The 27,819-nt window shown below is 37.1% G+C and overlaps 2 protein-coding genes across 4 annotated transcripts in view; both read right to left on the reverse strand.

Moving 5' to 3' along the window:
* Positions 1-16,928: 16,928 nt before the first annotated feature.
* LOC113503189 lies at positions 16,929-20,976 on the reverse strand. Its single transcript, XM_026885026.1, has 5 exons — positions 20,844-20,976; positions 20,631-20,700; positions 20,438-20,543; positions 20,016-20,219; positions 16,929-17,667 (listed from the first exon to the last, which is right to left on the reverse strand). The coding sequence occupies exons 1-5, from the start codon at positions 20,903-20,905 to the stop codon at positions 17,456-17,458; spliced, it is 654 nt and encodes a 217-aa protein (XP_026740827.1). The 5' UTR covers positions 20,906-20,976; the 3' UTR covers positions 16,929-17,455.
* A 3,496-nt stretch (positions 20,977-24,472) lies between these two features.
* Positions 24,473-27,819, reverse strand: part of LOC113502935 (putative oxidoreductase GLYR1 homolog) — a 50,444-nt gene continuing 47,097 nt past the window's right edge. For all 3 annotated transcript variants that reach the window (XM_026884695.1, XM_026884694.1, XM_026884692.1), the window contains exons 11-12: positions 27,200-27,379; positions 24,473-26,976 (exon numbers count right to left, since the gene is read on the reverse strand). In XM_026884695.1, coding sequence (XP_026740496.1) covers positions 26,777-26,976; positions 27,200-27,379 — 380 coding nt within the window. In that variant the 3' untranslated portion in view covers positions 24,473-26,776. The remainder of the gene's footprint in view (positions 26,977-27,199; positions 27,380-27,819) is intronic.

A 27,819-nucleotide genomic window follows, 5' to 3' on the forward strand; every position in this document is an offset into this window, starting at 1 on the left:
GTATGGTAAATAATGTGATTGCCAAAGAAAGGTGCCCAGCTTTTTATAGATCATTAAATAGAAACCCAAATCCCTTACTCACGCATTTTAAATCTGAAGTTTAAAAATCCCTCAAAGAAGTCCTATTCTCTAAGGCCACGTAGTTTATGTGTCATGGTGGATGACGACACTGGCTAACTAACACTTTTATATTTATGAGACATTCATTAGTAGGTAAAATAAGAGAATAAAGCTTTCGTCATGGGAATTAATAATCCAGCCACATTTTTGACTAAATTGTAAATATATTCTACAAATCAAAGAAAATCTCGTAAAGTTTTCAGACGTCACATTAACATGCACAAGTAATAAAGTGGAAATGTATATTAAGGCTTAAGGTCCTTGCTCCAGTCGAGGTTGGAGTTCGCCGAATATACGAGAACACGTTACTTCTAATTGGGTAAAAGAATATATAAAATAAGCGCATAATATTACCATAAAATCCTGCAAAGTCTTCCGTGGAAGTCGAAACCGGACACTCCGAATAGTAAAAACAAATCGATCGTATCCGAGTCACAGGACAGGATCGATAAATCGATTCCGTTTAATAATCACTAAACACTGGCCGTTTTAAGTAAAGCACTGCGGCATTCCAAACGAAATCGAACGCGGTGGAGGTAATTCAAAAATTTTCAAATGTCACTCGCGGTCGGTTAGGCGGGAAAACTGGAGGGCGGTCCGGCCGGCGCACGCGCGCTTGCTACTGACACTGGTCGCGGCGCGCCAGCCCGCGCTACGTCACGCGCTTGGCCGCCGCGCTCCGCCGCCGACACCGCGCGGACATTTTCGATACGCACCACACTATTTACAAAGCGGTTTGTATTGGTGATATTGTATTTTGTCGCGTTCGTGTCACCGCTTTCGTCCAACGTTGTTTTGGCCTGAGTTAATGACACATAAAATTGTGTTATTTTGATGTTAGTCTTATAATACAGTTGATATCGATGCTAAACAAAGCTTATGAAGGTTCAAACGGATTCGGAGTGAGAACAATGGTCGGGCTCTCTGCTACAATGCTAGAATCGGCGACGGTTATTTTTGTTGACACGCTTATCGGGTAGCTTTCTATGAAAATGGTTCGGAAATAGCATCGTAATTACTCGTTTGAGAGAATGGCTAATCAAAAAACTAGATCAGAAGCGACGGACCTACTTCTGTGGCGGGTGTCGGGACACATTACGTTTTTGTGTGATTTAACATCACATAGGATTAGTGTTACACTTGTCTCATTTTATACACTCTAGAAATGTTTTTTATTTAAAATATTAAACCTGTAAAAACTATAAACATTGAGTTTGATCCAAATAGATGAAGTATTTACATTAAAATATAAATATTTATTCTAAGCATAAAATGAACTACTCAGCTGTTCTGATATAATTACTGAATCCGAAGCATCGTTTTCTAGAGTTTATTTCTACCTACTGTTCAATAAAAAGATAATGTTTATAAACTTTTGTATTTAACAAATGAAAACCATTTGGATTTAGCTTTAACCGCAAATAAACTCAGGATCAGAAGGAAGAAACTTCTTAAAATGAACTTCAAAAGACGTTTAAAATGTACTTCGAAAAAGATAACATTTACATAGCCTTTGTTAAGAATCGGTTTATGCGCGTCGAGACTGATGCGAGACATTTGTTCGATAATAAAGAATAACTTGATGTATCCTTAGTTGAAAGGTAAGGAGGAGGAAAGGTAAACAGGCACATGTTGATATCATTGTTACTTTCTACTAAAATGGTTCCGATCTCGTCACAACAACTTTTAAAGTAATCTCAGACAGAAGACTAGAAACGTATTAAGTCAATGATCTAAAAATATGTAGCCCAAACAAAAACAATATGTAGGATAAAAATTCGGGGCAAACGACCGCGAAAAGTTCATAAAACAGTTTTCTTATTAATAGAGTATTTTCAACTTATTTCCTCGAAAGCTGCTTACGCAACACGCTTCCTGAAACTATGTGACATCACTGTCTTTGTCCCGAACGCCAAGAACACGCAATTTATCACTTCAACAATCGCATTTGGGATGATTTAGAGCAGTCACAACAGATTTCTCTTAAACATTTTTGAAGTCCATTGAAGTTTTCGCAGAACAATGATGCGCAACAGATCGTGTTCGACGAAATGAGAATCACTCTATCGTCTGCAGGTTGAGTTAGTAACGATTCTAATGAAACGCTCTGTCTGAAGTTAAACTAGAAGTGGAACAATGTGGGTATTGTATCACTGGATTCTGAGATTGTAGAATAGGCAGCGACCAACGTCATACCCTTATATTATTACCAAATAATCTAAACTTTAAGGTTTTAGTGTTAGGTACTTTTTATTTACCAGATTCTTATAGCTTGGAAATAAAGAAGGGAAAACAAATTAACGGGCGGAGCGTTTTCTTAAAAGTAAATCACGCACATAAAATAAGTAAAAATATATTTAAAACGGTGAACAACTATGCTTTTCTGTAGAAACCAAGAATCAGCAGTAATGAAGTCTGATTTATTTCCACACATCAAGTCATCATCACCGATTCAAAGGTATCTTAATGAGTCCTACCGAGAACAGTGTTCATTTTAGTAGTATTTCTATTATTGCTGAAGCGGTTTCCTGTCCAATTTTCAGAGTTTCGCACAACATTTCCTCCACGAAGATCAAACATAAATAAACATTGCACTCGCAACACGTAGTTAACACGAGGTATCCTTGATTGTTATGGAAACATTCGAACATGATGCTACTTGTTAACCTTAAACTATGGTCATGTGCTGAAGTTAGGAAGTTTCTATACTATCGAGCGCGCTGTTTTCCACGTGGACTTTTCCAAAGCTAGTATGGTGACTTCCAGTTAAACTAGATCCCGCAGAACCATATTTTATATGGAGTTGTAGCCGAAGCCATCGAAGACCATTATTACATATGTTTATTTTTGTTGTACCTACTAGAGACAATCTTAATTGACGTTTAATTACCAAATATTACTTAAAGCCAACAAAAATTTAGACGCACACACTTTGACCGTTTAACAGTTTGCAAGAAAAATGATGATACTGACAAACATTATTGTCAAAAAAATGCCAAAACAGTACTCACACAACGCTAAAAACTCGAATAGACCCATTACAGGGAACGAAAATCATGTAAGCATCAATCATGGAAGCTACAACTACTTTAAAACAAATTCGTTATAAATAGAAATTGTTCAGTAGGCATGTGTAAACATAACTGTCACGAAACTTGGACGCTGGTTGAGGAAGGGCAGGAGGGCTGTGCAAGCCAACGAGCGTCGTCCATACTATTAGATACACGTCACTACTGATCAATGAGCTCTTTGCCGGTCGATGATGGTAAAGAATAATAATAAATAAATAAATGCCGACAACATCACATACATAGTTCTGAACACAAAGTAAGTTGCTAAAGCACTTGTGTTATGGAATCCAGATACAACGAAGGTACCACAAACACCCAGACCCGAGACAATGTAGCAATGTAAATTTTTACATTGACCCAACCGGGGATCGAACCCGGGACCTCAGAGCTAGCGAAACATTGAAACCGGCGTACGCCACTCGATCACGGAGGTGTTGAAATGTTGACTTCTAAGACATGATCTTGACGACCTCCGTGGTCGAGTGGCGCACGCACCGGTTTCAAGGTGTCGCTATCTCTGAGGTCCCGGGTTCGATCCCCGGTCGGGTCAATGTAAAAATGCACATTTCTACATTTTCTCGGGTCTGGGTGTTTGTGGTACCTTCGTTGTATCTGAATTCCATAACACAAGTGCTTTAGCAACTTACTTTGGGTTCAGAACAATGTATGTAATGATGTCCGCATTTATTTATTATTTATGATGAAATCACACTGTCTCTTGTTTTCCTTTGGTTTTGGAGGGGCAGAAAGTTAGAGAGATCCCGATTTTGTCCTTGCTTTTACTGGAGCATGCGTCGCGTTGTTATTACCTTATATGCTTTATGAACAACTAGGAACATTTTAGATATCGGAACTCGCCACAATTCTTCTCATTAACTTTTGATTACCCGCACTTATTACTTTATTAGCACATAGCCGTAAAATGAAATGCCACTGACACGTTTATTGTGGCATTAACTTCACGACCGCATAAATAAGGTTTTGTCCCAATCAGATGATAATACAATGGATAATTTGCATCCTTTACGTTTCCTTCTTATGAAGAGATGAAACATAATGAACCATAAACTCGTTTTGATGTGGTTTACAGCTTTATACAGAAGTCTATAAAATGGATATTAATAATTATCTGGAGACAAACTGGTTTCGAAAGGGATCCCAAAGTTACGACAAATGCCATTGATGACAAGGAATTTGGAAGTACATACTGCGAATCTAGCCCAGAAAATAGTTGAAAATCAAAACTTCCCGATTTGCAAATCAAATATCATAAAATAAACCCCAATTTGAAACCATATTCATTCCCCGTTTATTATATTTCAATTGCACCACTAAATGTTGCCCACAGACCTCGTATTCTTTCTACGCTACTGTTGCTACGGAACAATAACAACTTCTCTAAAACAGCCAAGAGTAGGCCTGACTAAGAATCTAAATAAAGTTCAGAATAAAGCAAGCAAAGGTCTGCGCTAGGCCAATGACAGATAACACGAACAAAACGAATGTCTCTGTTTCTGTAATGACGCTAAGCCTACCACCATGTTTGAAACTAAGACTCATGTAGCTGTGAAAGCGAGACGCCATTATACGCCGTCTCGTGCGCCATCTTGCTTCCACGATTGCAGTTGTTTTATTTTAAGTGACGGTGGTAGACCCTCCGTACTACACAAGTGCAGTTGGCAAAAGGCCAGGGATTAACTCAGCTGTGTCCAGTCTTTAGTTTCGGAAGCAAAGTACTTGAAAGAACTAAATGTTAATTATGGCTGGGAATTGAAGTCGTTTTGATTTTAAGGTACGATTAATGACACTGTCTAGATGTATTTATACGCATATATACGCACCCCTCAAGGGAGCGTGCTCCTACCCTCTTTCTCATCTACATTAACGAGCTGGGCATGCTCTCTCTACCTCAAGGCAGAATTATCGGTTTTGCAGATGACACTGCTTTATTATTCAACGCCGACTCTTGGCCAGAAGTTTATACCCATGCTCAAACGGGCTTCAACACCGTATCAAAATGGCTTAGAAATAATATACTGACCCTTAACGCTGACAAAACGATGTATATCACCTTTTCCCTAAAGAAGAACAATACTCCGATGTCCAATCAATTTTTACTGACAGCTCACCTGTGTTCGAAACCTCAAGATAATACTTGTACATGCATCTACCTAAATAGAACAGACAGTATAAAGTATCTAGGAGTACAAATCGACAGCACTTTAAGATTTCAGCAACACATAGATACACTCTGTGCCAGATTACGGAAGCTGATATACGTCTTCAAAACCTTAAGAGCAGTAGCTGATGAAAACTGTAAGAGATCAGTCTACTTCGCGCTGGCTCAGTCGCTACTTTGCTACTGCGTCACTATCTGGGGTGGGGCTCCTAAAACATCATTAATTGCACTCGAACGGGCCCAGAGAGCAATTCTAAAAGTTTCCAATTTTCTACCATATCGCTATCCTACTGAAGACCTATATAAATGCTCTAAAGTTTTAACGGTGCGTCAGCTGTTCATACTTAACACTATCTTAAGGCAGCACTCTCTTCTCACCTACCAACCCTCCTTGGCTGAAAGTAGAAGGCGATTCAATCCTGTAAATCGGCATGGCATCTATCTCAAAACCGCTTTTTCTAACCGCTTTTTCTGCCACCTTGGTGGATTTTTATATAACAAAATAAATAATCTTCTAACCATCTATAACCTAAATAATAAAATGTGTAAAAAAAAGTTAAATTCATGGCTTTTACAATTAAACTATATCGAAACCGAAAAGTTACTTAGCATACCAGTCTAATTCCTGTCTATGTACTATGTACAACTAGGTAATGTAATAAAAACATACAAACACGCACACCCTCACACACACACGAACACACACAAAACACAAACACTCACATGTACACTCGCACTACACACACACTACACTACACAACTAAACTTATTTTAAATACCTATTCTCGTTTTGTTTTCTTAATTTTAATTACTTTGTTTTATTAGTTTAAGTAAGTAAAATTTGTTAACTAACATTACTTACCGCAATAATAGTTATAGCACAAAATTTTGTAAAAAGCAATAATGGCTAAAGGGTGGAGACCTGGTGACCTGAAATACAGGCCCATAAAGCCTAGCTTAGGCACCAGTCTCCCACAATATACTGTTTACTTTTATTTTTATGAGATTCTAAAATGTACATATATAATGTGTTTATATTGTGGTGAGAAAATAAACGTTTATTATTATTATCGGGAGTGTTTTCTTTTCTCAGCCCTTGGCTGGTTTAAACCACATTTACGGGTCAAGACCAAGTAAATGCGGCGTGTGGTGTTAAATGATAAGTTATTAACTATCGTCTAATGATAGGAACTTTCTCACTATGCGGCAGGTATTTAAAATAGCAGCTTTCTGTAGGGTAATATATAACGACTTTCTTAAATCTATTATTTTTAGGCTATTGTGGAGATGGTTTGGAATGACACCAGTACTGGAGAGCACTATAGGAACGACAAAGACTTTTTCTTGTCTCCATATTCGGGCGACCTCTTCTTTAAGCTCTGCGTACTTACTAATCTTTTCAGCTATTGTCTTCTGTAGGTTGTGAGTGTTGGGGACGGCTATATCTATAAGGTAGGTGGTTTTATTTACTTTATCCTGTAAAGTTATATCCGGTCTATTGTAGTGAATAGTTCTATCGGTAAGTGTTGCTCTATCATAATAGAGCTTGTGTGTATTATTTTCCAGGACAGTTTGGGGTGTGTATTTATAATAAGGTAAGTTACTATTTTCTATTAATTTATATTTCAGAGCAAGCTGCTGGTGTATGATATTGACTACTTGGTTATGTCTGTGAGTGTAGTCTGTCTGGGTGAGAGATGTACATGCACCCGTTATGTGCTGAATGGTCTCCGGTTGAGATTGGCATTTACGGCATTTATCATTAACTATCGTTGGATCTTTAATAATGAACTTTCTATAATTTTTCGTATTAATAATCTGATCTTGAATCGCTAAAATAAATCCTTCAGTTTCGGGGAATAGACTACCTACTTTTAACCATTTATTAGAAGCTATTGTATCTACATGGGGTTGTTCAAGATCATGAGGGTGCCTGCCGTGTAATACCTTTCTCTTCCAGGTATCCATTTTTTGTGTCTGAGGATCGGAATTACAGATATTTAGGACGTCGTCGGTTTGATCGTTTAGATTCAGAGGAGAGTAACTGTCATCATTTTGGGCTATTGCTTTATGGATATCACTAGTTTCAGATTTTGTAAGGAAAAATGATTTTAATCTACTAATTTGCTTCTGCCATAGATGATGGATGTCAATTAGGCCTCTTCCGCCATCTTGTCTCTTGATGGTTAATCTTTCTATGGCAGATTTTGGATGTAAATTATTGTGTTTTGTAAGCGTGGTTCGTGTAGTTCTTTCTATTTGCTCTATATCTGTTTTAGACCATTTAATTACTCCGAATGAGTAAGTTAAAATTGGTATTGCATATGTGTTTATTGCTTTAATAAGATTTTTTCCTGCTAGATGACTTCTGCATAATGCATTTACTCTCCTAATTCGGTATCCAATGTATTTTTAATGGCTGTATGATCAAGACCTCTTAGTTGTTTATATCCTAAATACTTATATAAATCCGTAGGCTCCATGGCGGTTATACAATCGGCACTGTTAACTAGATAGTCACCGGGTTTGATCTTGCCTCTTACAATATGTAGTGTTTTACACTTATCTAAACCAAACTGCATGTTAATATCTTTGCTAAATAATGTTGTGGTATCTATTAATTTTTTCATATCTGTTTCAGATTTTGAATACAATTTAATGTCATCCATATAAATTAGATGTGAGATAACAACGTCATGTGTATCATGTCTGAGGCAATACCCAACCCGGCTTCGATGTAACATAGAGGACAAAGGGTTCAGCGCGAGACAGAACCATAGGGGACTCAAGGAGTCACCTTGGTAGATACCTTTCCGAATAGATATTTGCCTGCTAATAATGGTGTCGCGGTTATAATTTAATTGTAATGTAGTTTTCCATCGAGTCATTATACTGCTTAAGAATTCTATAAGTTTAGAGTTAATTCTATAGATCTGTAAAATTTTAATTAGCCAAGAGTGGGGAATACTGTCAAAAGCTTTCTGGTAATCTATATAAGTACAATGAAGATTCCTACTTTTTGTAGATGCATGTTTATGGATTACGGAGTCGATGATCAACTGTTCCTTACATCCCATATGGTTCCGCCTACACCCCTTTTGTTCCTCTGCTATAATATTGTGTTGTTCAATATGACTGTTAATTTTTAAAGTAATTACTGAAGTTAATATTTTATAAACTGTGGGAAAGCAAGTAATCGGTCTATATTGCGAAGGTTCTGCTAAGTGTTTACCTTTTGGTAGCATATATGTTACTCCTGTTGCTAAAAAATCCGGTATTATCTGTTTTCCTAATACTATATCTGTTAAATTCTTTGCTAAACTTCCGTGTATTGAAACTAATTTCTTATACCAATAGTTATGTATTTTGTCAACCCCTGGGGATTTCCAATTATGAAGCCTACTTGTAACATTTAAAACATCTGTTTCGGTAACCTCAGCAAAACTCATTTCTTCTATCGCAAGCCACTTAGCCTCCTCTTCATTAATCCACTCTGCGTTTTCGTTATACTGTACTTGCTCTTCCCATATTCTAGACCAAAATGTTTCCAGCGACTCTTTCGTTGGCAACTCGAGATTACTCTGAGAGATAGTCTCTGCTTGTGGTTTTAATAAATTTCTATAAAACATTTTTTCATTATTACTAAATACTATATTATCATTCTTACGCTGCTGTGCTTTTTTGTATCTCTTTAATCTATGGACTTTAAGCGCAAGTTTCTGTTTCAAAGTATCTAAAAATTCTTCTGGTTTCCTATTATTATCTTCATGTCTAGTATGTGTTATCCTACTTTTAAATATTGCTTCTACTCTTTTAATAACTTTCCTTGATCTATTATTATTAATAAACAGTGTTAGCCTACCACAATCTGCTCTCAGCTTCTCAATGTCTCTCTCTAATCTAACTTGCCACGCCGGTTTATTATGATGCTTTGATCTAGTATTTCCTAAGTAATCGGTGATTTTATAACCTAATTCTTCAGAAATTGCAAGAGCTGTGCAGTATATGATTGTATTTAAATCTATCAATTGAGTATCCTCCGAAATAATGTTACCTAATATATTATTGTTAAATACTGACACTAATTGAACAAGTTTGGGACTGTATTTAAGTTTAGGTAACCTTGGCCGGTACTCTGGATCCATTCCAGAGTAAAGTACTAGGGTTGTTCTAAACTTTTCTAGTATATTCGCAGTCCATGAGTCTGGTAATGGATCAGGTTCAGCCAAGGTATGTATATCGTTTTCTATAGTTATTGTTAAGGATTCTGTCTGTGTACCAATATCTGTTGCTAAATTATTTTGGGTTTGAGTGTTTATGAGGTGTTGACTAAACGGGTCGTGTGAAAAAACATTTACATCTTGATTTTGAACATCTGATAATGTATTAGCATTAGTATTTTCTTCTAATTGCGCTCGGACCTCTTCTTTAAGCCTATCTAACTCTACTTGGGGTATCAATTTATTTCTAACTATTGTTCTTCTTTGGTCTGAGATTCTCTGTTCAGATACGTTAATTTCCGGGTATTTTTGTGAGAAAAGTTCGTGAAGTAGCTTACGGTAAATGGTCATGTCTGTTTCTAATTTCGTTATGTAATAGTACGTACGCATGATAAAAAGGTTCACTTCTTTACTCCATCTCATGCGTACTCTAGGTTTGCCAGCCTTGGTGGACGCGGGCAAAAAGGTATTCACCTCCCGCGCAACATTCAAGGTAGGCGTAGGGATAGCTGTATTACTAATAGGTGAAGATGACAAAGAGGGTGTGTAAGATACTGTACTAGGGCTAAATGGTTCTATTGGACTATTTGTCCTGTCTGTCAGTCGGTCAATTTCGTCGAAGGGATCGGCTGTAGTATCCTTATCGGTGGGAGCCCGCCTGCTCAACTCCTCACCGCTGACGGTTCGCATGCTGAGACACCCAGCGTCAGCTCCAGGTGTGCCCCGGCGATCGCCCCCGGGCAGCGGTCCTATACGTTTCCTCTTTGAACGAGTCTCCATGTTGAATGGGTTACCAGAGCCACGTTAGCCACGACAGTAATTTCTCATTCGCGTGTCCGCCCCCCACGTGATTAGATGGTCAATCAGGACGTGTGGCTGGATTTTAGGGGGCTTATTATTATTATTCTGGAAAGATATTCTTTTCTCAGCCTTTGGCTAGTTTAAAACCACATTTACGGGTCGAGACCAAGTAAATGCAGCGTGTGGTGTAAAACATGACAGGGATGTGTCTACGTTACTAGGTATTTAACTATCGTCTAGCGACAAGAACTTCCGCACGATGCGGCACGTATTTAGAATGGCAGCTTTTTGCAGAGTGATGTAAATAGATTTCTTTAGATCTATAATTTTTAAACTACTGTGAAGATGGTTTGGGATGACACCAGTGCTTGAGGACTATGGGAACGACAAAGAGAATATTGTTATTATTATAGAACGACAAATTATTATTATTATTATTTTGAAAAAATGTTTACATTTCTCGGCGGATTGCCGGAGAGAACTGATGGCACGGGCCTAGGCCAAGTAACCATCAGTTTAAATTAAGCTGAAGAAGAATATAATTAAAAATAAAAATAGTTAAACCACAGCTGTTGTGTAAGTATTGTGTTGTGGGGTGTCGGACTCACACTGCAGGAATTTTCGAACTATTCTACAAGTATTTAGTATAACTGCTTTTTGCAGTAGGTGATATGTATTCGGATTTAAATTTAAAGTAGTAAAGGACTGATGTAGTTGGCAAGGTATAACTCCTGTTGCGGACAATACTATTGGTACTATTGTAACTTTTTGCAGGTGCCAAATTCTCGAAATCTCTTCTCTCAGTTCGGTATATTTGGACAATTTATCTGCTATGGTGGACTGCAGATTGTGAGTATTTGGCACTGCAACATCTATAAGATAACCGGTTTTGTTAGCTTTGTTAATAAGCGTAATATCTGGTCTATTGAAGTGAATGGTCCGATCAGTGAGAATAGCTCTATCATAATAAAGTTTTGTATTAGAGTTTTCTAATACTGTCTCTGGGTTATATTTGTAATAAGGAACTATTGAATCTACAAATTTATACTGATAGGCTAGTTTTTGGTGAATGATATTGGCCACTTGGTCGTGTCTGTGTTTATAATCAGTCTGGGCTATTGACTTACATGCACCTGTTATATGTTGGATCGTTTCCGACGCACTGTTACATTTTCTGCATCTATCATTAGCTAAATTCTTTATAATGTATTTCCTGTAATTTCTAGTTTCAATAACCTGATCTTGAATTGCTATTATGAAGCCTTCAGTCTCCGGGAAGAGATCGCCTCGACTCAGCCACGCGTTCGACGCCTCTTTATCGACATTTACTTGGCATAGGTCATGGCGATGTCTTCCGTGTAGGGACTTCTGGCTCCACTCTAGAATTTTAGTTTTATCGTCTAATAGTTTCTCACTTTTCTGTTGTAACGGGTCCTTTAAGTTTAACGGGGTCAACTGCTTATCATTACTTATAATTAATTTGTGGAGCATAGACGACTCGGCTTTAGCATAGAAATACTGTCTGAGTGTAGTAATCTGTCTACTATGTAAATTTGAAACATCAATGAGACCTCTACCTCCTTCTTTTCGTGGTAGTGTGAGTCTTTGCAAACATGATCTAGGGTGGTTTTTACGGAACTTAGTCAATGTTGTATTTACTTTACGTTGTATATCTTTAAGATCTGATTGGGTCCAATTTATTATTCCGAAAGAGTAAGTGAGCACAGGGATAGCAAAGGTGTTTATTGCTTTAATAGTGTTTCTGGAGTAAAGATTCGTCCGTAAAATTGCGTTCAACCTATGCTGAAACTGTTGTTTTAGTTTGGATTTAGTTTTTTTATACTCTATCCGAGATGCCTGACTATATCCTAAATATTTATATGTATCATGCTCTTCTAATGGTTCTATCTGCTCTAAGGTTGTTAGGGTGTAATGATGTTGGTAGTTTTGTCCTGCTTTAACTGAATTAATTTTACACTTGTCGATGCCAAATTCCATTTGAATATCATTAGAAAACTGTTCTGTTAATTTAGCTAATTCATCAAGTTCATTCTCACTCTTTGCGTACAACTTAATGTCATCCATATACATTAAATGATTTAAGTAGATTTTTAATGTCTGTGTTCCTTCGTTATGAGTGAGAGTTGTTCCTACACCTGTTGAATTTAATATATTAGAAAGAGGATTTAAAGCAAGACAAAACCACAATGGGCTAAGAGTATCTCCTTGAAAGATACCTCTCTGAATTTTAATTGGGTTAGTTTCTATTGACCCATTTTCTGTAGTAAGCTTAAGGACCGTAGTCCATTGTGACATTAACGATTCAAGGAAGTCTATAATTTTAGGATGAATTTTATACAATTGCAAAACTTTGACAAGCCACGAATGAGGAACAGAATCGTAAGCTTTCTTATAATCGATATACATACTATACAAGTCGGATTTTGTTTTATGGATTTTATTTAATATAACGGAATCTATTATTAATTGTTCCTTACAACCTTGGCTAAACCTGCGACACCCCTTCTGCTGCTCAGCTAGGATACTATTAGCTTCAACATGTTCATATATTACTTCAGCCAGGCAGGATGCCACAATTTTATACAAGGTCTGTAAGCATGTGATGGGCCTATATTTTGCTGGGTTAGCAAGGTCATTGCTGTCTTTTGGTAACATGTATGTAGTACCTACTGTTATGTACTTTGGTATCAAGTTAGGATTCTGAATGAACTTATTAATAAAATTACATAAATAACCATGAATTGAGGTAAATTTCTTATACCAGTAACTGTGGATATAATCCGACCCAGGGGCTTTCCAATTGTGGAGACGGATAAGCACTTTATTGAATATTTCTGGTGTTATATTTTCGAATACCATTGCTTGGGTGTTTTCAATGGCATTCGCTGCTTCTGTTTTAATCCAGTCGGCTTGGTCATTATGTCGTGCTGGGTTCTCCCAGATTCCTGACCAAAAGTTTTGTAAAGTCTCTGGGTCCGGTTTGTTACGTTCATTGCTATTAGCGATGTTTTGCTGAGTATTGGAGGTTGTTTTTCTAATATTGCGGTAAAAATGTTTTTCATTATTAGTGAACTGAAGGTTCTGTTGCTTTCTGAGATTGCATGCTGTATACCTTTTAAGTCGGCCTGTTACAACGAAGAGTTTCTGCTTTAAAGTATCTAAGACGTGTATAGCTTGTGTGTTAGGCTCTTCGTGTATTGTGTGTGTTTTATACTGCTTAATAATATTGCTAAAATGTTTCGTAACTTTTCTACTCCTATTTCCGTTAATGAATTGAGTCACTCTTCCTATCTTAGATCTTAAGTTATTAATTTTTCGCTCCATGCGTTTTTGCCATTTTGGCTTATTTTCTCTTGTAATACCCCTAAGATTCTCTGATTGTTCTAGTGCTATTTTGCTTCCGTTAGCTTTAGCCGTAGTCCATGCTGCACTGTATATTAGAGCCTGTAGTGTTAAAAAATCTGTATCTGCGTTTACATTGTCTGGTAAAATTACTCTATTTATATAACTGGTTATACGTGCTAAATTTTTAGATGGCTTTTGCCTAGGAATAAATACTCTTTCAGTGGGATCGGTGTTTTTATAAAAACAAAATGCCTCTTGAAACATCTGATCTATTTCTAGATTTCGAGTTTCCTGCAGTGCTTGTGTGTTAGATTCAGTATGAGATCGACCAGGCTGAGGACAATTTGCAACTAATGGAAAATCTTCCATGATTGCGTGGACAATTCCAGAATTAGGATTATTACAGTTCTGTGTATTAACAACTTGATTAGGGCAGTTATTTGTGTCATTATTATTGAGCCCTAGTTCTACAGAAACTTCTAACTTTAACATATTTAATCTGGTATCACTAATGTACTTATTATTCAAAATTGCTCTCCTTTGATCAGCTATTCGTTGTTCACTTAAGTGTTCGAGAGCGGGGTACCGGTTAATAAAATCCTGATGCATGGGTTTACGGTAGGCAGTTTCATTTGTGCCTAATGCTGTTACTCTATAGTAAGCCCGCATAATAGCCTCATTATACTCATTAGTCCATCTCATACGAACCTGTGTTGTGTTGGGTGTACTTCTTCCCTCTGGGTTTTGTGTTATATGTGCTTCAGCTGTATGACTTGATAAAGTGTTAATGTTTATTTGTGTTTCATGAAGATCTTCTTTAACATTATTGTATATTCTATCTATTACGTCTTGTGACAAAAGTTTATTTCTAATAATAGCTCTTCTTTGGTCTCCAATTCTTTGTTTGCTAACTTGCATATTAGGAAATTGTTCGATAAATTTTAGGTGAAGGGGTTCAAGGTAAGTTTTTCTGTCTGTATCTAGTGAAGTTAAATAATAGTAGGTGCGCAGTATGAACTCGTTCATTTCAGATGTCCATCGTCTGCGCGTAGATGAAACACTTGTAGTGGGTGCAAGATCATGGTCTGAAGTGACCTCTTGCACAACACTATCAGGTACGCTAGAAGAAGATAGGCTTCTTGTTATATAAGAAGGGCGAGTTGAAGGAACGGAAGAAAACAAAGACTCTGTATCATCGCCTATAAGGTCAGCTGTAACTTCTACGTCGTGAGCCCGCTTGCTCAGAACACGACGACCGGCTGTAATATTTTTGTCGGGAGAAGCCCGCCTGCTCAGCCCCTCACCGCCGATGGTCCGCATGCTGTGACATCCAGCATCGGCTCCAGATGTGCCCCGGCGACCCCCGGGAAGCGACCGTAAATCGTATACTCTTTTACTCATCTCCATATAGGGTTACCTTTCCTGTTTAGCCGCGTAAGTTTTTAGTACATGAGTACTGTACACGTGTCCGCCCCCCACGTGAGCTCGATGTTCAGCTCGGACGTTAGGAAAGGGTTTTGGGGGGCTTATTATTATTATTATTATTATTTTCATGACCATCTGTTTATTTTTCCTTAAAAAGCATTGAATAAATTATTTTTGTTTTCGATTTATCGAGGGGGGTAACTTTTGTTAAAACCGTGGCGTTTATTTATTTCTAAAACAAAACAAAAGACAACACAATACTTTACCAAATCTTTGATGACCATTGATCATTTTGCCTAAACAGTATTTATGAACATATTCCTACTACATATTTTCCAACTTCATTCTGTCTATTCAACCCAACGCTCAAAATTATACTCCTGAAAAACGTTACTCACTTTAATCGCGTGCCTCTTGGACTATAATTGTCACAATGCTGACTAACAAACCCTTTGTGACCAGTTTCCTTGTGTAAACAGCCACCTTCACCCTACACTCAACCCGTACCGTCGGCTTTAACATGCTCGTAAAGTTTTAAATTTTCAGTTTATAGCCAGTGACTGAGTGATTGATTTTTCTTTAACATTTTTATTATATTTCACAAGTGTTAACAATGTTCAGTGCTTATCTCTTGATGTTTCACTCAACGTTTGGTTTACATTTTTATATCCTACAATTTACGTTATTCTAAAATGGAATTCTGTTAAAATTATAAGAAACATCTTTTTGAATAGATTCAGCCAAAATAGACAGAGAAATAGTGTCAATCAAATTATGTTTCCGAAAACATGTTTGTTCTACAAATCATATTTATTTACAGTTTAAATATCAAAGTTTTTACTGTTATTTACATGGAAAACTATAGAAATATAGTCTTATAGTTTTTTTCTATCGACAATAATAAGAAGCTGACAACACAACGACCTAGAAGTATCAAAGAAGTTTCTGAAAAGCGATGAAAGCTTTTTTATAAACACCTGAAAATTAGTACTAATCTGTCGCTATGGTACTATTAAAAAATGATGTTTATTCGCGCGCCTTTCTAAAGTAGTGCAATGAACTTTAACTCGGGTTTACACCGGAGGACATCAAACGCTATGGCATAGCAATCTCACGCACGTATATCATGAGCAAGCCATAAAACTAATGACATTTCACACAACTGCAAACTATCAAAGAAAATATGTAGACATAAAACTTTTACTCGATCTATTCGAAAACAGGTCTATAAAATTATTAAAAGCTCTATAATCGGTGCATAGCTCGAAATAGACTGTATGTAAGCAAGTACGCTTTCGCTAAACTTAGCTAATTCCTACACAAAGAGCAGATTAATAGGAATACGATTGTAAACATTTACTTGTTCCTATCATCGATAGGCGGGTGGTGCAGCAGCTAGCAGCTCACTCGATACTCAGATACTTTACCTATGAGTTAAAGTATAACTATCCTACGATTCATTATAATTTATGTTAACATTTTTAAGCAAGATTTTAGTAAGTTACAATAAAGAGCTTTACTTTCATAGTATAGAAATAAAACTTTGAGCCTTAAAAGATTAGCTTCACTTGCATATGTTATTATCTAAATAAGAAAAAAAGTGCATGTTAATTATATGATTTATCATCACGACGTTGCTTGAAAACATTTCGACGCAGAATTTCGCTAATTTAGGTCTTCAATGTAAGGGAAGAAAAAGGTTGTCAAAATTATCGTACTCTCAATAGGAATGAATTCAAACAAACATTGTGTGTACAGGCTTAACATTATTTAATTGAAATCGAAATTCATAACTACAGACAAGTTTCACTAAAACAATTCGATTAATAAATTTAAAATGCAATAAAGTGAACAACATATCGATTAAACTGATAAATACTTATCCTAGTAACGTAAGAGGCTAAGTAGATATTACAGTTAAGGATATAAACCATTTTAATAACAGTAATTATGAAAATATATTGATCTATTTACTACTTAAAATTGCAAGTAAAAGATACTTACTGTACAAAATAAACTTGGGACTGAGAACACTCACGGATTTCATTGATTTTTGGTCTTAGGACCATGTATTATGGACTTATGCAACCCTGTTGACTTTTAAAGCATATTAAGACGTTACGAGATATATCGTAAAAGTAACGATGCTGATATACCACTTACAATACCGGCGCCGTGCGACTCCCGTACCAATTGCTACCCGAAAAATATTTCTCGCATCGTCTAAAGAAGCCTTTAGATATTCCTTTTAATCTTACAGCACCAATATACACTTAATACAGTCTCTCCCCATCCAATGGTATCCCATCCAGCTCCGGCTGTCTTTCCTCCTCTGGTGGGTGTCCCCACTTCGGCCGGCAGCCGTTGTGCGCGTGGTACCGCGGTATTCGGTCATCCCGGATCATCTCGTACGCCAGCCGGGCGATGCCGGTCTGGTACTCCGACAGACCAGTGTGGAAGAAGTGTCTACGGGTGTAGCCGAAAACTGCGCAAAAAAAATGATAATTTACAATACAAATATTTAATTTTAAAAGACAAACAGTCCTACCGTCCACCACTCTTGAAATACCGTTGAAAAATTAAGATGCCGCACATCACAGCGCAGTGTCGATGTCGTCTCTTTTACATAATTGCAGAAAACCTACTTCAAGCGGTTATAGCTTGTCAAAAAGTACGTAGTGTGAAAGAAAGGCGAAAAAACGTATGATAAATTAAAAAAGGGATGATTTTTTAAAAAGGCCGATGGTGATATATCGTCGTTCAATTAAGAAAGATCAATGTTTTAAAAACTACCTATAAAGTTATATGCTACTATGTCCGACTATGACTACGTATTTATACACATTACATTAGCAAGTGTAGCGTGACAGTTACAATATCAGGCTGGTTGACAAGTTACAACTACGGCCGCTTTGTTCCCTCGTAGATGTACGCGGCTGTAATTACTGTCACTGTATCGTGAACATGTTTGTGATACTTGAGGGGTCATTATCACCAACAATAGTGCGTTACAATCACATGAGCGGTGCTGAGCACTTGGTATGAGGTAGAAAGCATTGTATTATTTAATGGGCTATACATTTTGTAGGGTTCTTCTAATATTTTAGTCCGTCTATAGTGTAATTGGTTACGAAAGTGCGTTTACGTAATGATATTTACAAAATCCTCAAACTGCGACTGGGATGAGGATTTAGATAGCGTTAATTTAAAACTCCACAAAAAAATGACGGATAAAAAATGATTCATGGTACTACACTTCATTAATTATTAGTTTTAACAAATATTGTAAAAGGCATGCATAAAAAGACAGTATTTGTTATTTGTTTCCCTTTATTTTGCCCCTTGATCTGAATGCAGCTATATCTATACTGCACAACAACATTCCTCTTAAGAATAAATCTCCCTCCACGTTGGTCTTTAACAACTAAATGTAGGTACAAAGCAACAAATCATATTGAAATAAACCTCTCGAAATATCTCAACAAAATGAAAACATCAAATAATTACTTAAACAATCATACAAAAGGAAGTGCGTCGGCATTAACCGCGTGTTCGCTAACAAAAATATCAGTGCATTGCATTTGTTTTGTCGATTCTGAACAACAATATACTCACTTGCGTCACAGCCGGTCCGTTTGCAAAACAAACCATTTTGTTACACATTGTTATAATGCATTCATATCTGATCGTAATCAAGAGATATGCTTTCATCACCGTGCGTGGTGACAGTCGCTACTTATATTTAACTAACTTACCTAGCTATGCTCGGGTACTGTCTAATAATTTTACCTAAATGAAAAGTTCACAGGAAATCGTTATGCTTTTACACACACTTGACGTAACACGCTATGCTAAGCAATGGATTAATCGCTAAAATCTAAAACCTATTGGCTAAATGCTCTACTCTATAACTATAGTTAGGTTATAACGAATTTAAGTTGAAATTAAAGATCAATAAAACTGGTGTCGCTCATAAGTTGCGCATTTCCGATTGAATCAACTAACGCATAGAAACAGCTTATTAGAATAGCACCGCTAAACTGTTTTCAAAACTTACAAGGCCAGAAAACTTATAACAAGTTTTCTGGCTTCGTAATAGGGATAACTTGCCGTCTTTTGACACGTTAAAAAGTTAAACGTATTGTTATGGCAGGCTTTTTTCTTTTCGAAACACTCAATGAAACCGTTAGAACTTTTGACGCTAGACTAAAGCAAAATCGTAATCGATTACGAGAGTTCCGATTTGATCATCCACACAGGTTATCGAAGTTATCTACAATTTATTTTACTTAGAGCTACTAGGAACTTACTTTTCACTACACTTTTTAAAAATGCCCTAAATTCACTCGATAGCGACAGTCCACATCATAATTAAATGCTGCACAGATAGCCGAGTGGTAGAGGTCACCAGTGTCACCACGCTAAAACCACTGTACGCGTCGTGTCGCTGGTTCGATCCCCGCGTAGGACAAGTATTTGTGTGATCCACAAATGCTTGTTCTGAGTCTGGGTGTCTTTGTGCTTGTGATTTGTATGTTTGTAAAACCCCCCGCGACGCAAGGATTAAATTCCATAGTGCGGGAGTCGTATTTAAAAAAAATCACGTCACAATCCCATTCCAATCTTTTAGGATCAGTGCAATACCCACTAAACAGCATTCATTCATCACTTGTACTCATCACAACATATACTCCTTTACTAAATAAAAAATTGCAAAGAAGTCTAGCCGTTCCCCACAGGAGGGTAATTTCTGAGCAGCGCAACTAGAGTTAACAATTACCGTTTCGGAAGTCCTAGAATAAATCTGAATTAAGGTAAAAGAATAAAACTAACTCCTGAAATGTGTTCGCAGCGGCTCCAATGTGGGCGAGTTGAGGTCCGACTCGTAGATCTCTCTGGCATCGTTCATCAGCTCCGTGTCTTTGATGGCGAGCTTCGGAACCTGCACCACCGAGTATTCCACCTCCTTCTTCGCTAGGACCTCCGAACATGGCTTTAATTTCTTGATGCGTGGCTTAAACTGGCGGTATTTGAATTCTGGTGAGAGAAAAATTGAATTTACATTGTCTTCTGCCATTCCTTATTATTGGGATCAAACTAACAGCTCCTAAATTATAAGGCCTATTGAGTTTATTTCTGTGGTGCCTGGCAACTGGGCCGCACTTAGATGCCAACTCGGCTAATTTTTTTGCACATGCAGACAAATGATTAAGAAGTCATAATATTATGAGCAATATGAAAATGTCATATCGTACCTGGACTTAAGTGTGCGCAGTAGTCATTGTGGTATGTGGACTGTCCTCGAAGACTCTTCATCGTAGCCTTGATGAAGGCGTCCACTTCCTCGTCCGTCCATGCTTTCTGTCCATCACACAATATCATGCAGTTAATAAATAGACATAATACGTGGTAAATGAAGTTTTTGATTATATAGTTATGTTTACTTACGTCCTGTGTCCCAACTTTTGGGTCGAGCCATTTTCCTTCCATTTTGGCCCATCTTTGTTCTGGAAGGCAACTAAACAAGCACTCGAAAAGTTATTTTTAATAAACAGCAAAAGGTACTAGTTCCACTAAAACACAATCAATCTAAAATAATAACGGGCTAGTTTACAGGTATAAACATTAAGGCACAGAAGTAGATAATTAAACATAACTCACATTTTAGTTTTCCTGATGGGATGCTGCCGATATTCATCAAAGTATTCTGTTAAGAAAGACATGATTCACACATAAATTTAAACAAAATTTATCCTAAAAAGTTATCCAAAAGAATTACAAATCACAAATGTCACCGTGACACACTAGATTTTAAAAAGTTTCCAGTCATGGAGGTTTCATAGGTAGGTGAGCAATTAAAAGTTTGGAACACAATCGGGTTTTATGCTAGTTTTGTTGCTGCAAGTTGTAAGTTTTCTAATCAACTGAACATAAGCTTGTAATTTTTCTTTGTAAGTTCTTTCATAATAAGGTTAGAGTTATTGCGGTTTTGCATGTTCAGCCCAACTTTTTTAAAGGGGTCGCCAACAATTTCCCTCAACTCACACAAATTGCGAAAATGATATTTTAAGTAAGCTTTTTTGAAGATACTTATAAAAACTGTTTTCTTTAATTTGAGGGTTTAAGAAATGGTTGATATGATATGTAGGTATATACTGTGGATTCGATTTCCGCGATGCTGTACGATCAGAAACACTTATTTTTCGTCAAGGAAACGTTGCTGCAACTCCATTATAATAATGTAGTAATTCAACCAGTGACGTAGAGAAGCAAAATAACTGTATCGGAGCGGACATCATGACGTCTTCCGTTAACACGTGCGACCACAGTTGCCCGGTCTATTACAAGCGAACAATTAAAGCTATAACTGTCTAGCCGGCGAGGCGCCTTCACATCCCAGCAACTGTGTACCAGTTGCCAGTACCTATCACGATTTTTTGATTGTTGCTAAAGAATGATAAACATAGATTCAACTTCTATAATTAAAAATGCCAGTACTGTGTGAGTCTGTTGAGACAGACTGATTAACAAATGTTATTAAAAAACAACTTTTACCTTTCTAAGGAATTATCGGGGGGAGGTTTATTATTTTCATATACATTCAATATACTCACCATCACTAGTGCGAGAACCATGTCTCGGTGTACCAACCTGTATAGTTACCGAAGATTATGTCTTCTTAATTCATCACTTATATTATTTTTATAAAATTCTCATGTCTCAATGTTAACTACTATAATCATCCTTTTCCCAACTATGTTGGGGTCGGCTTCCAGTCTTACCGGATTCAGGTAAGTAACAGTGTTTTACAAGAAGCGACTGCCTATATGACCTCCTCAACCCAGTTACCTGGGCAACACGATACCCATTGGTTAGACTGGTTGTCAGTCTTTCAAGCTTCTGACTACCTGTAACGACTGTCAAAGGTGTAGGAATAACAGCCGGGACCCACAATTTAACGTGCCTTCCAAGACACGGAAGCTGCTAGCTACTAATACTTACCATAATATATGATCTCCACTGGAACAGCTTGACCGATTTTTATAAAGTTTCATTTTCATATTCAGCACGTTTGGCTCCTCGAATGTCCAAGAAGAAAACTGTCAAAACCAGGTTTAATAAGACTGCTAGTTTTTCAACAAATGTTTTGTTAGTGACAACCACAAGTTGGCGTCCCCTATGATTTCGCGACATTTATCGGATCACGATTTTTATGCTCGCTACCTGGTAGCGTGACCAGCGCGCCTAAATCATGAGATCGCAGTATTTTTAGATACCTATACACTTTGTCGTAAAATTGTCTGTACATTGAAGGTCAACATCGATCAAAATGATATGTAACTTACAATTTGTTTTGCGACGAGGCCTTGGCCCAAGCGTGTGCAAATTGGCAATGTCATTAAGTATTAAATAACAACCAAGATTCATTAAATTATTACAAGATGATCATCATCATCCTATATGCCTGCATTCCATCATCCATCCAGAAAAGGGAGGCCTATGCTTAGCAGTGGAAGGACAAAGACTGTGGGTCTTTCTACTTTGCCCTCTCCCTGCTAGGCATAGGCCTCCCTTTTCTCATGCCAATTTCTAAGGTCCTGTGCCAGCCTTATCAAGACAAGTTGATGCTGGGTTCTGATTTTACCTTTGTTACAAATATGACATTCGTAGCAACAACTTGGCGCACGCAGCAAAGTCGTAGAGAAAGGGGCATGCAAACAAATTGCAACTTACACTTGACATTTGTATCGAATTTAGTAGAGATTACCGAGTACTCATTTGATACTCAGTACTCTGCGTACTCGGCGGGTTTTTCGATACTCGAACTCGGCCGAATAACTCGGTTATTTGGTAACGAGTTACGAGTATACTTTGTTTAAGAAAATCAATATATTTATTTAGGTATAATTAAAACAATTGTTAATGAAAAAATAATTATTAGTAATTTAGGAAATCTTTCAAAATCTGTATTAATAAAATCAAAATTATGTTAATTATTTAGGAATAATGAGACAAAATTACGAGAACAGTAATAAAAGTAATTAATATTGAAAATTTAACAAAGATAAGTTATGATGCAGGAGCACGAGGCTCTCTGCACGTTCTGGCAACAGCCGATTCCTCTTTTAACGCGAGCCGACGTCTTGACCGGCGCAAGCCTGTTTGCACTTGTTTACGCGCCTTTTGATTGAACCGAGTTACCCGGCCGAGTACTCGGTACTCGTTACTCGGCAAAAGTGTTACTCGGCGCATCTCTAGAATTTAGCAAACGAGCAAGTTTGGCATTTGTTACAATAGTGATGATTTAATTTGTGGCAAAATGGAGAAATAAAGCAAATTTGGCGTTCGTAGCACACAAATAGAAATAGAAAACTTGAATTTATTGACCCTTGCAGCAATATTGATTTGATTATAGTTGTAAAGCCGATTTCACATTCGTAGTAAATTAGAGATTTGTAAAGAAATCATCATTCATCATTAATTTAACTTTGTACTTACATCAACCATCAATGGCGACAAAAAGTGCAACGATCTCCTACGGCACCGAACCCGTATGAATTGTCGGTTTGAAGAATCGTCTTCGGAAGTTACTGGATGAAAAGATAAAAAAAAATGAAATATATTTTACACTCGTTTACCTACCTAATACTGATGAAGTCTACTTTTTTACATGCATTTTTGTTTAGACGCCAATGGCCGTCTGAGCAGACAAGTCATTACACCTACCTAGACCTACAATGCCTCGGATCTGCTTGAGGGCCCCGCCTTCTTCAAACTGGCCGAGACCGGGTGTTGTGGCGCAACTTGTGCGATGCGATATCTGACTACGGCTGATAGGTAGTTTATTAGATGATTGAGATGCCAATGAAGTGGTCGAGTTTTTGTGTTGTTATTATCAACACATTATATTTATTATTTTTTCCTATCGCATGGTTACAGGGACTGTTTGGATACGACGAATTGCAGATACTTTAGTCACCATGTAGACTTCCATGCAAGAAGTGTCGAGTTCGATCATACATATATCGCTTTGACAGCACGGATACTACGGATAGCATTTGTGTGATTCACGAATGCTTGTCCTAAGTCTGGGTATTTTTGTGCATGTGACTTGATTGTCTTAGTGCGTGTGCCTTTTTTAAGAAAAAAAACAACGGTAACATTTTAAGAATATGTTTTTTCACACGTATCTTCCTCATTTTCGTTTTAATTTTAAAGTTGACGTTAATGTCTACCCCTACTTAAGCCTGGTATTGAGTAAAAAGGGGAAATAAAAGAAAAATGCCTAATAATTAATAAACATAGTTTATTGTAGCTAATTAAAGATGACAATCATTTGAAAGAAATACGTAACATAAAGCAACATACACCACTTTGGACTGTAACAATTTATTTTTATAAGTCCTTATTTTAATCTTAGTCCTAAATAATTATGGTCACAATTTACATTTTAGTCAATATTCAAATGATTTTTTCATAATCGTCGCTGTTTTTAAACTAAAATCAAGTGCTTCGAGATAGGTGTGGTTTAGAAGCACTGCAGTTTTGCTGTGTTTAAAACGTACCTTTGTAAGAATAAATTTAATATTAAATGATTGTCTGTCAAACTTTCATTTAATTCATTTTATGTATTTAATATAAAATTAAATTTTATCCCTTATTGGAAATTTACCAATAATAAAATACTTTATCATCAGACAAATAGTGATTGATGGAACCCTCAGACATTACCGGAACACTAACAGAAATGAGATAATTAGTGTTCACCGTTAGTTAACTCATTTAAACAGACTTCACATTGTGACTTAACTTAAATTGTCTTAAATTAACATCTCCACATTCGAATTTACTGACAACTATTGAATACTTCGTTATAATGAGACTGATCAGAACTACTAGTTAGGTGGAAACTTATTCCGAATCTATTACAACATTTTAACATTTCAAACTTTATGGCTAACGTATTCTTGTAACTGGCTAATACAACATTAAAATGAATGTCACACATATAGTTCATCTGCATATGATCGAGCCTATTGTAATTAAATAAGATATATAATAAAATGCAACACATTTTGTGCTGTTGCTCGCTCTGAAATAATTCTTATCTATTACTATATTAATTAAATCATTTGCACAGAAAGTATTATGAGTCAAAGTCCAGCGTTTATAAAACACTAAGATTAAAAAGCGATGGCTTTAAACAACGCTTTTAAAAGTCCAACACGTCTCTATGATATTGACACTGCGCTCAACACTTCACCTCAAACAACGCACACATATCAACTTTACACCTCCTTAATAAAGTCTATATTCTACTGTACACAGAAAGATACAAATGAGAATTCTTGTGATCTAAATAAACTAGGTTTGTATCTCATTACAATTGATTGAACATCGATCAAAAACGAGATAGGAAAGCTTGGTCATGAGATAGCTTATTCACAAAATAATAGATACTGATAATAAAATATGTGTTCTGATTGTAAGTATAACGCGGTGAGAATAATAGTTCCAATGAAGTCTTAGAATAGTATTTATGATAAAAAAAATGATTTTAACTAAATAATTAACAAGTTACCCTGTGGTTATCCACGATTTTTTATTAAATGCTTAACAATTTAATTTTAAAAATTAAAATCAATTTATTTTATAGATAGATATTGGCAAAATTACTGTTTAAAACAAATAAAGACCATTGATGCGGGAATAGGTTATGAAGTAGTTAATAACCGTTGTTATCGCTCCTCATTCTGTAAGCAGGTCCGTCTTAACAAGATTATAAGAATATACAAAATGATATTTGATTTATTTCTACTTAACGACGAAATCTATGTACCGAGATACTTGCGCTGTCCGGGCCGTCTCATTACATTCAATTCTAATGTCATTTATAAATATAATGTGTTTTTTGGACAGTGTGATTATATCTCAGTAAATACATATCGTTAACAATGTTTTATAAACTTTATATTAACACATCTTTACTATCTAAAACCTAAGATATATTTATCTCTGACATGAAACGATTCTGACGAAAACGATTATGATTGATTTAAAATCTACTTCATTATACTTACAAAATAATGAGTTAAATTAATTGTAATGTCCACTTACGACTCGAGGCATAGTCATGTTGTAAGTCGATTTAAACACAATCAATGATTAAAACGCGATTTTTGTCTTTAAGACTATTGAACTACATGTTGGCTTGGCTGCTTTGTATCATGAATCATGTACATTTTCTAGTTAAAAGATGGGTGTGCCGTATGTGTCGCACCTGGCCGGTGACAAAAACGGCCTTAATTAAGATACTTTTGCAACACGTAGTTCTATATTGCAAAATTATTTTAAGATAAAACTGAGGTTTGATGCGGACAAGGAATCAAAGGATCCAAAATACTTTTTCATACTCACCTAAAGATTTCCTTGGGGAGTCACTGTAACAAACCGCAATATATTCCTTTACAATAGTTATTTTCAATAACAATCGCGTTTACCTCAGATATGGATACAACTGAAGGATAAATAAAGTATTGGAGTTAAGAGGATGTGTCTAGTGTGTGTGGTTGTTTGGGCGGCGTGCGGTCGGATCAGAATCTGGCGCGGATGTAGACGGCGGCCACGTCGTGGTTGGCGTAGCCGAGGCGCTTGGCGTGCTTGAAGATCTCGTTAGTGGTGGCCGACAGCGGCAGGGACTGCTCCAGCGCGTCGCCCAGGCCTAGCGCCAGCTTCAGGTCCTTCTGCATGTGCATCAGCGGTTGGTGCGTCGAGTACGACGACTCGATCATCGCTGGAATGTTAAACATAAGATTATAAGTCGTCTTTGTGTGTAATAAGATGTATTTTTTTGCTACTAGCAATAAATCAAATACTTTTTCGGAGCATCGTTAATTTAGCACTTAGTCAGCTTTGTCATGACCATCAAAACATCATTTAAGTAAAAAAGTCAGATTGATAGAGGGGTAGCGTAGTCCGCATTGTCAGTGAGATCTCTTGCCGTGTGTGGTACTGACCGCGGCCCTTGAGTATGAGATGCGGCGAGGCGAGCGGCGTGAGCGCCAGCACGTCGAGCAGGTCGGCCTGGTTGAGGCCGGCGCGGTCCGCCAGCGCGAGCCCCTCCGCCAGCGCCGCCAGCGACACGCCGCCCACCACCTGCAGCACTGAGTTCATCTTCGACGCGTTGCCGATGTCACCTGCACGTACAACAGTGTTTAATACTTCGGCTCTAGGAAACCGCATTTCGGTTAATTGCTTATTGTTATAAAATAAATGCGCGAACACGAGTCGTTGCAGCGCCACCGCGCCGCCCCGTTAAGTCTACCATATCGGTAAGCACCCAAGCGGTACGATTGTATATCTCAGCAGCGTTGAACACTCAGTAAGTAAAAACTATCTGAGTGCCCTGAGTGGTAACCATCTAATGTGTCCCGCCTTGCAGCTCGGCGCCACAACTCGTCGTGTTCCCCGCACTAAGGCTAAGCTCACGCGACACCACTATCATCACATTCACATGCGATTTGCAGGCAGTTTATAGTCTGACACAGGGTACTTGAAGTAGACCTGTTTAAATAGAATCAACAAGGAATGTTGTTATAAGAAACGGGTGCATAGTTTCCGTAAAAGTACGCGCAAT

The sequence above is a fragment of the Trichoplusia ni genome, chromosome 18 (genome assembly GCF_003590095.1).
Source record: "Trichoplusia ni isolate ovarian cell line Hi5 chromosome 18, tn1, whole genome shotgun sequence".
Lineage (NCBI taxonomy): Eukaryota > Metazoa > Arthropoda > Insecta > Lepidoptera > Noctuidae > Trichoplusia > Trichoplusia ni.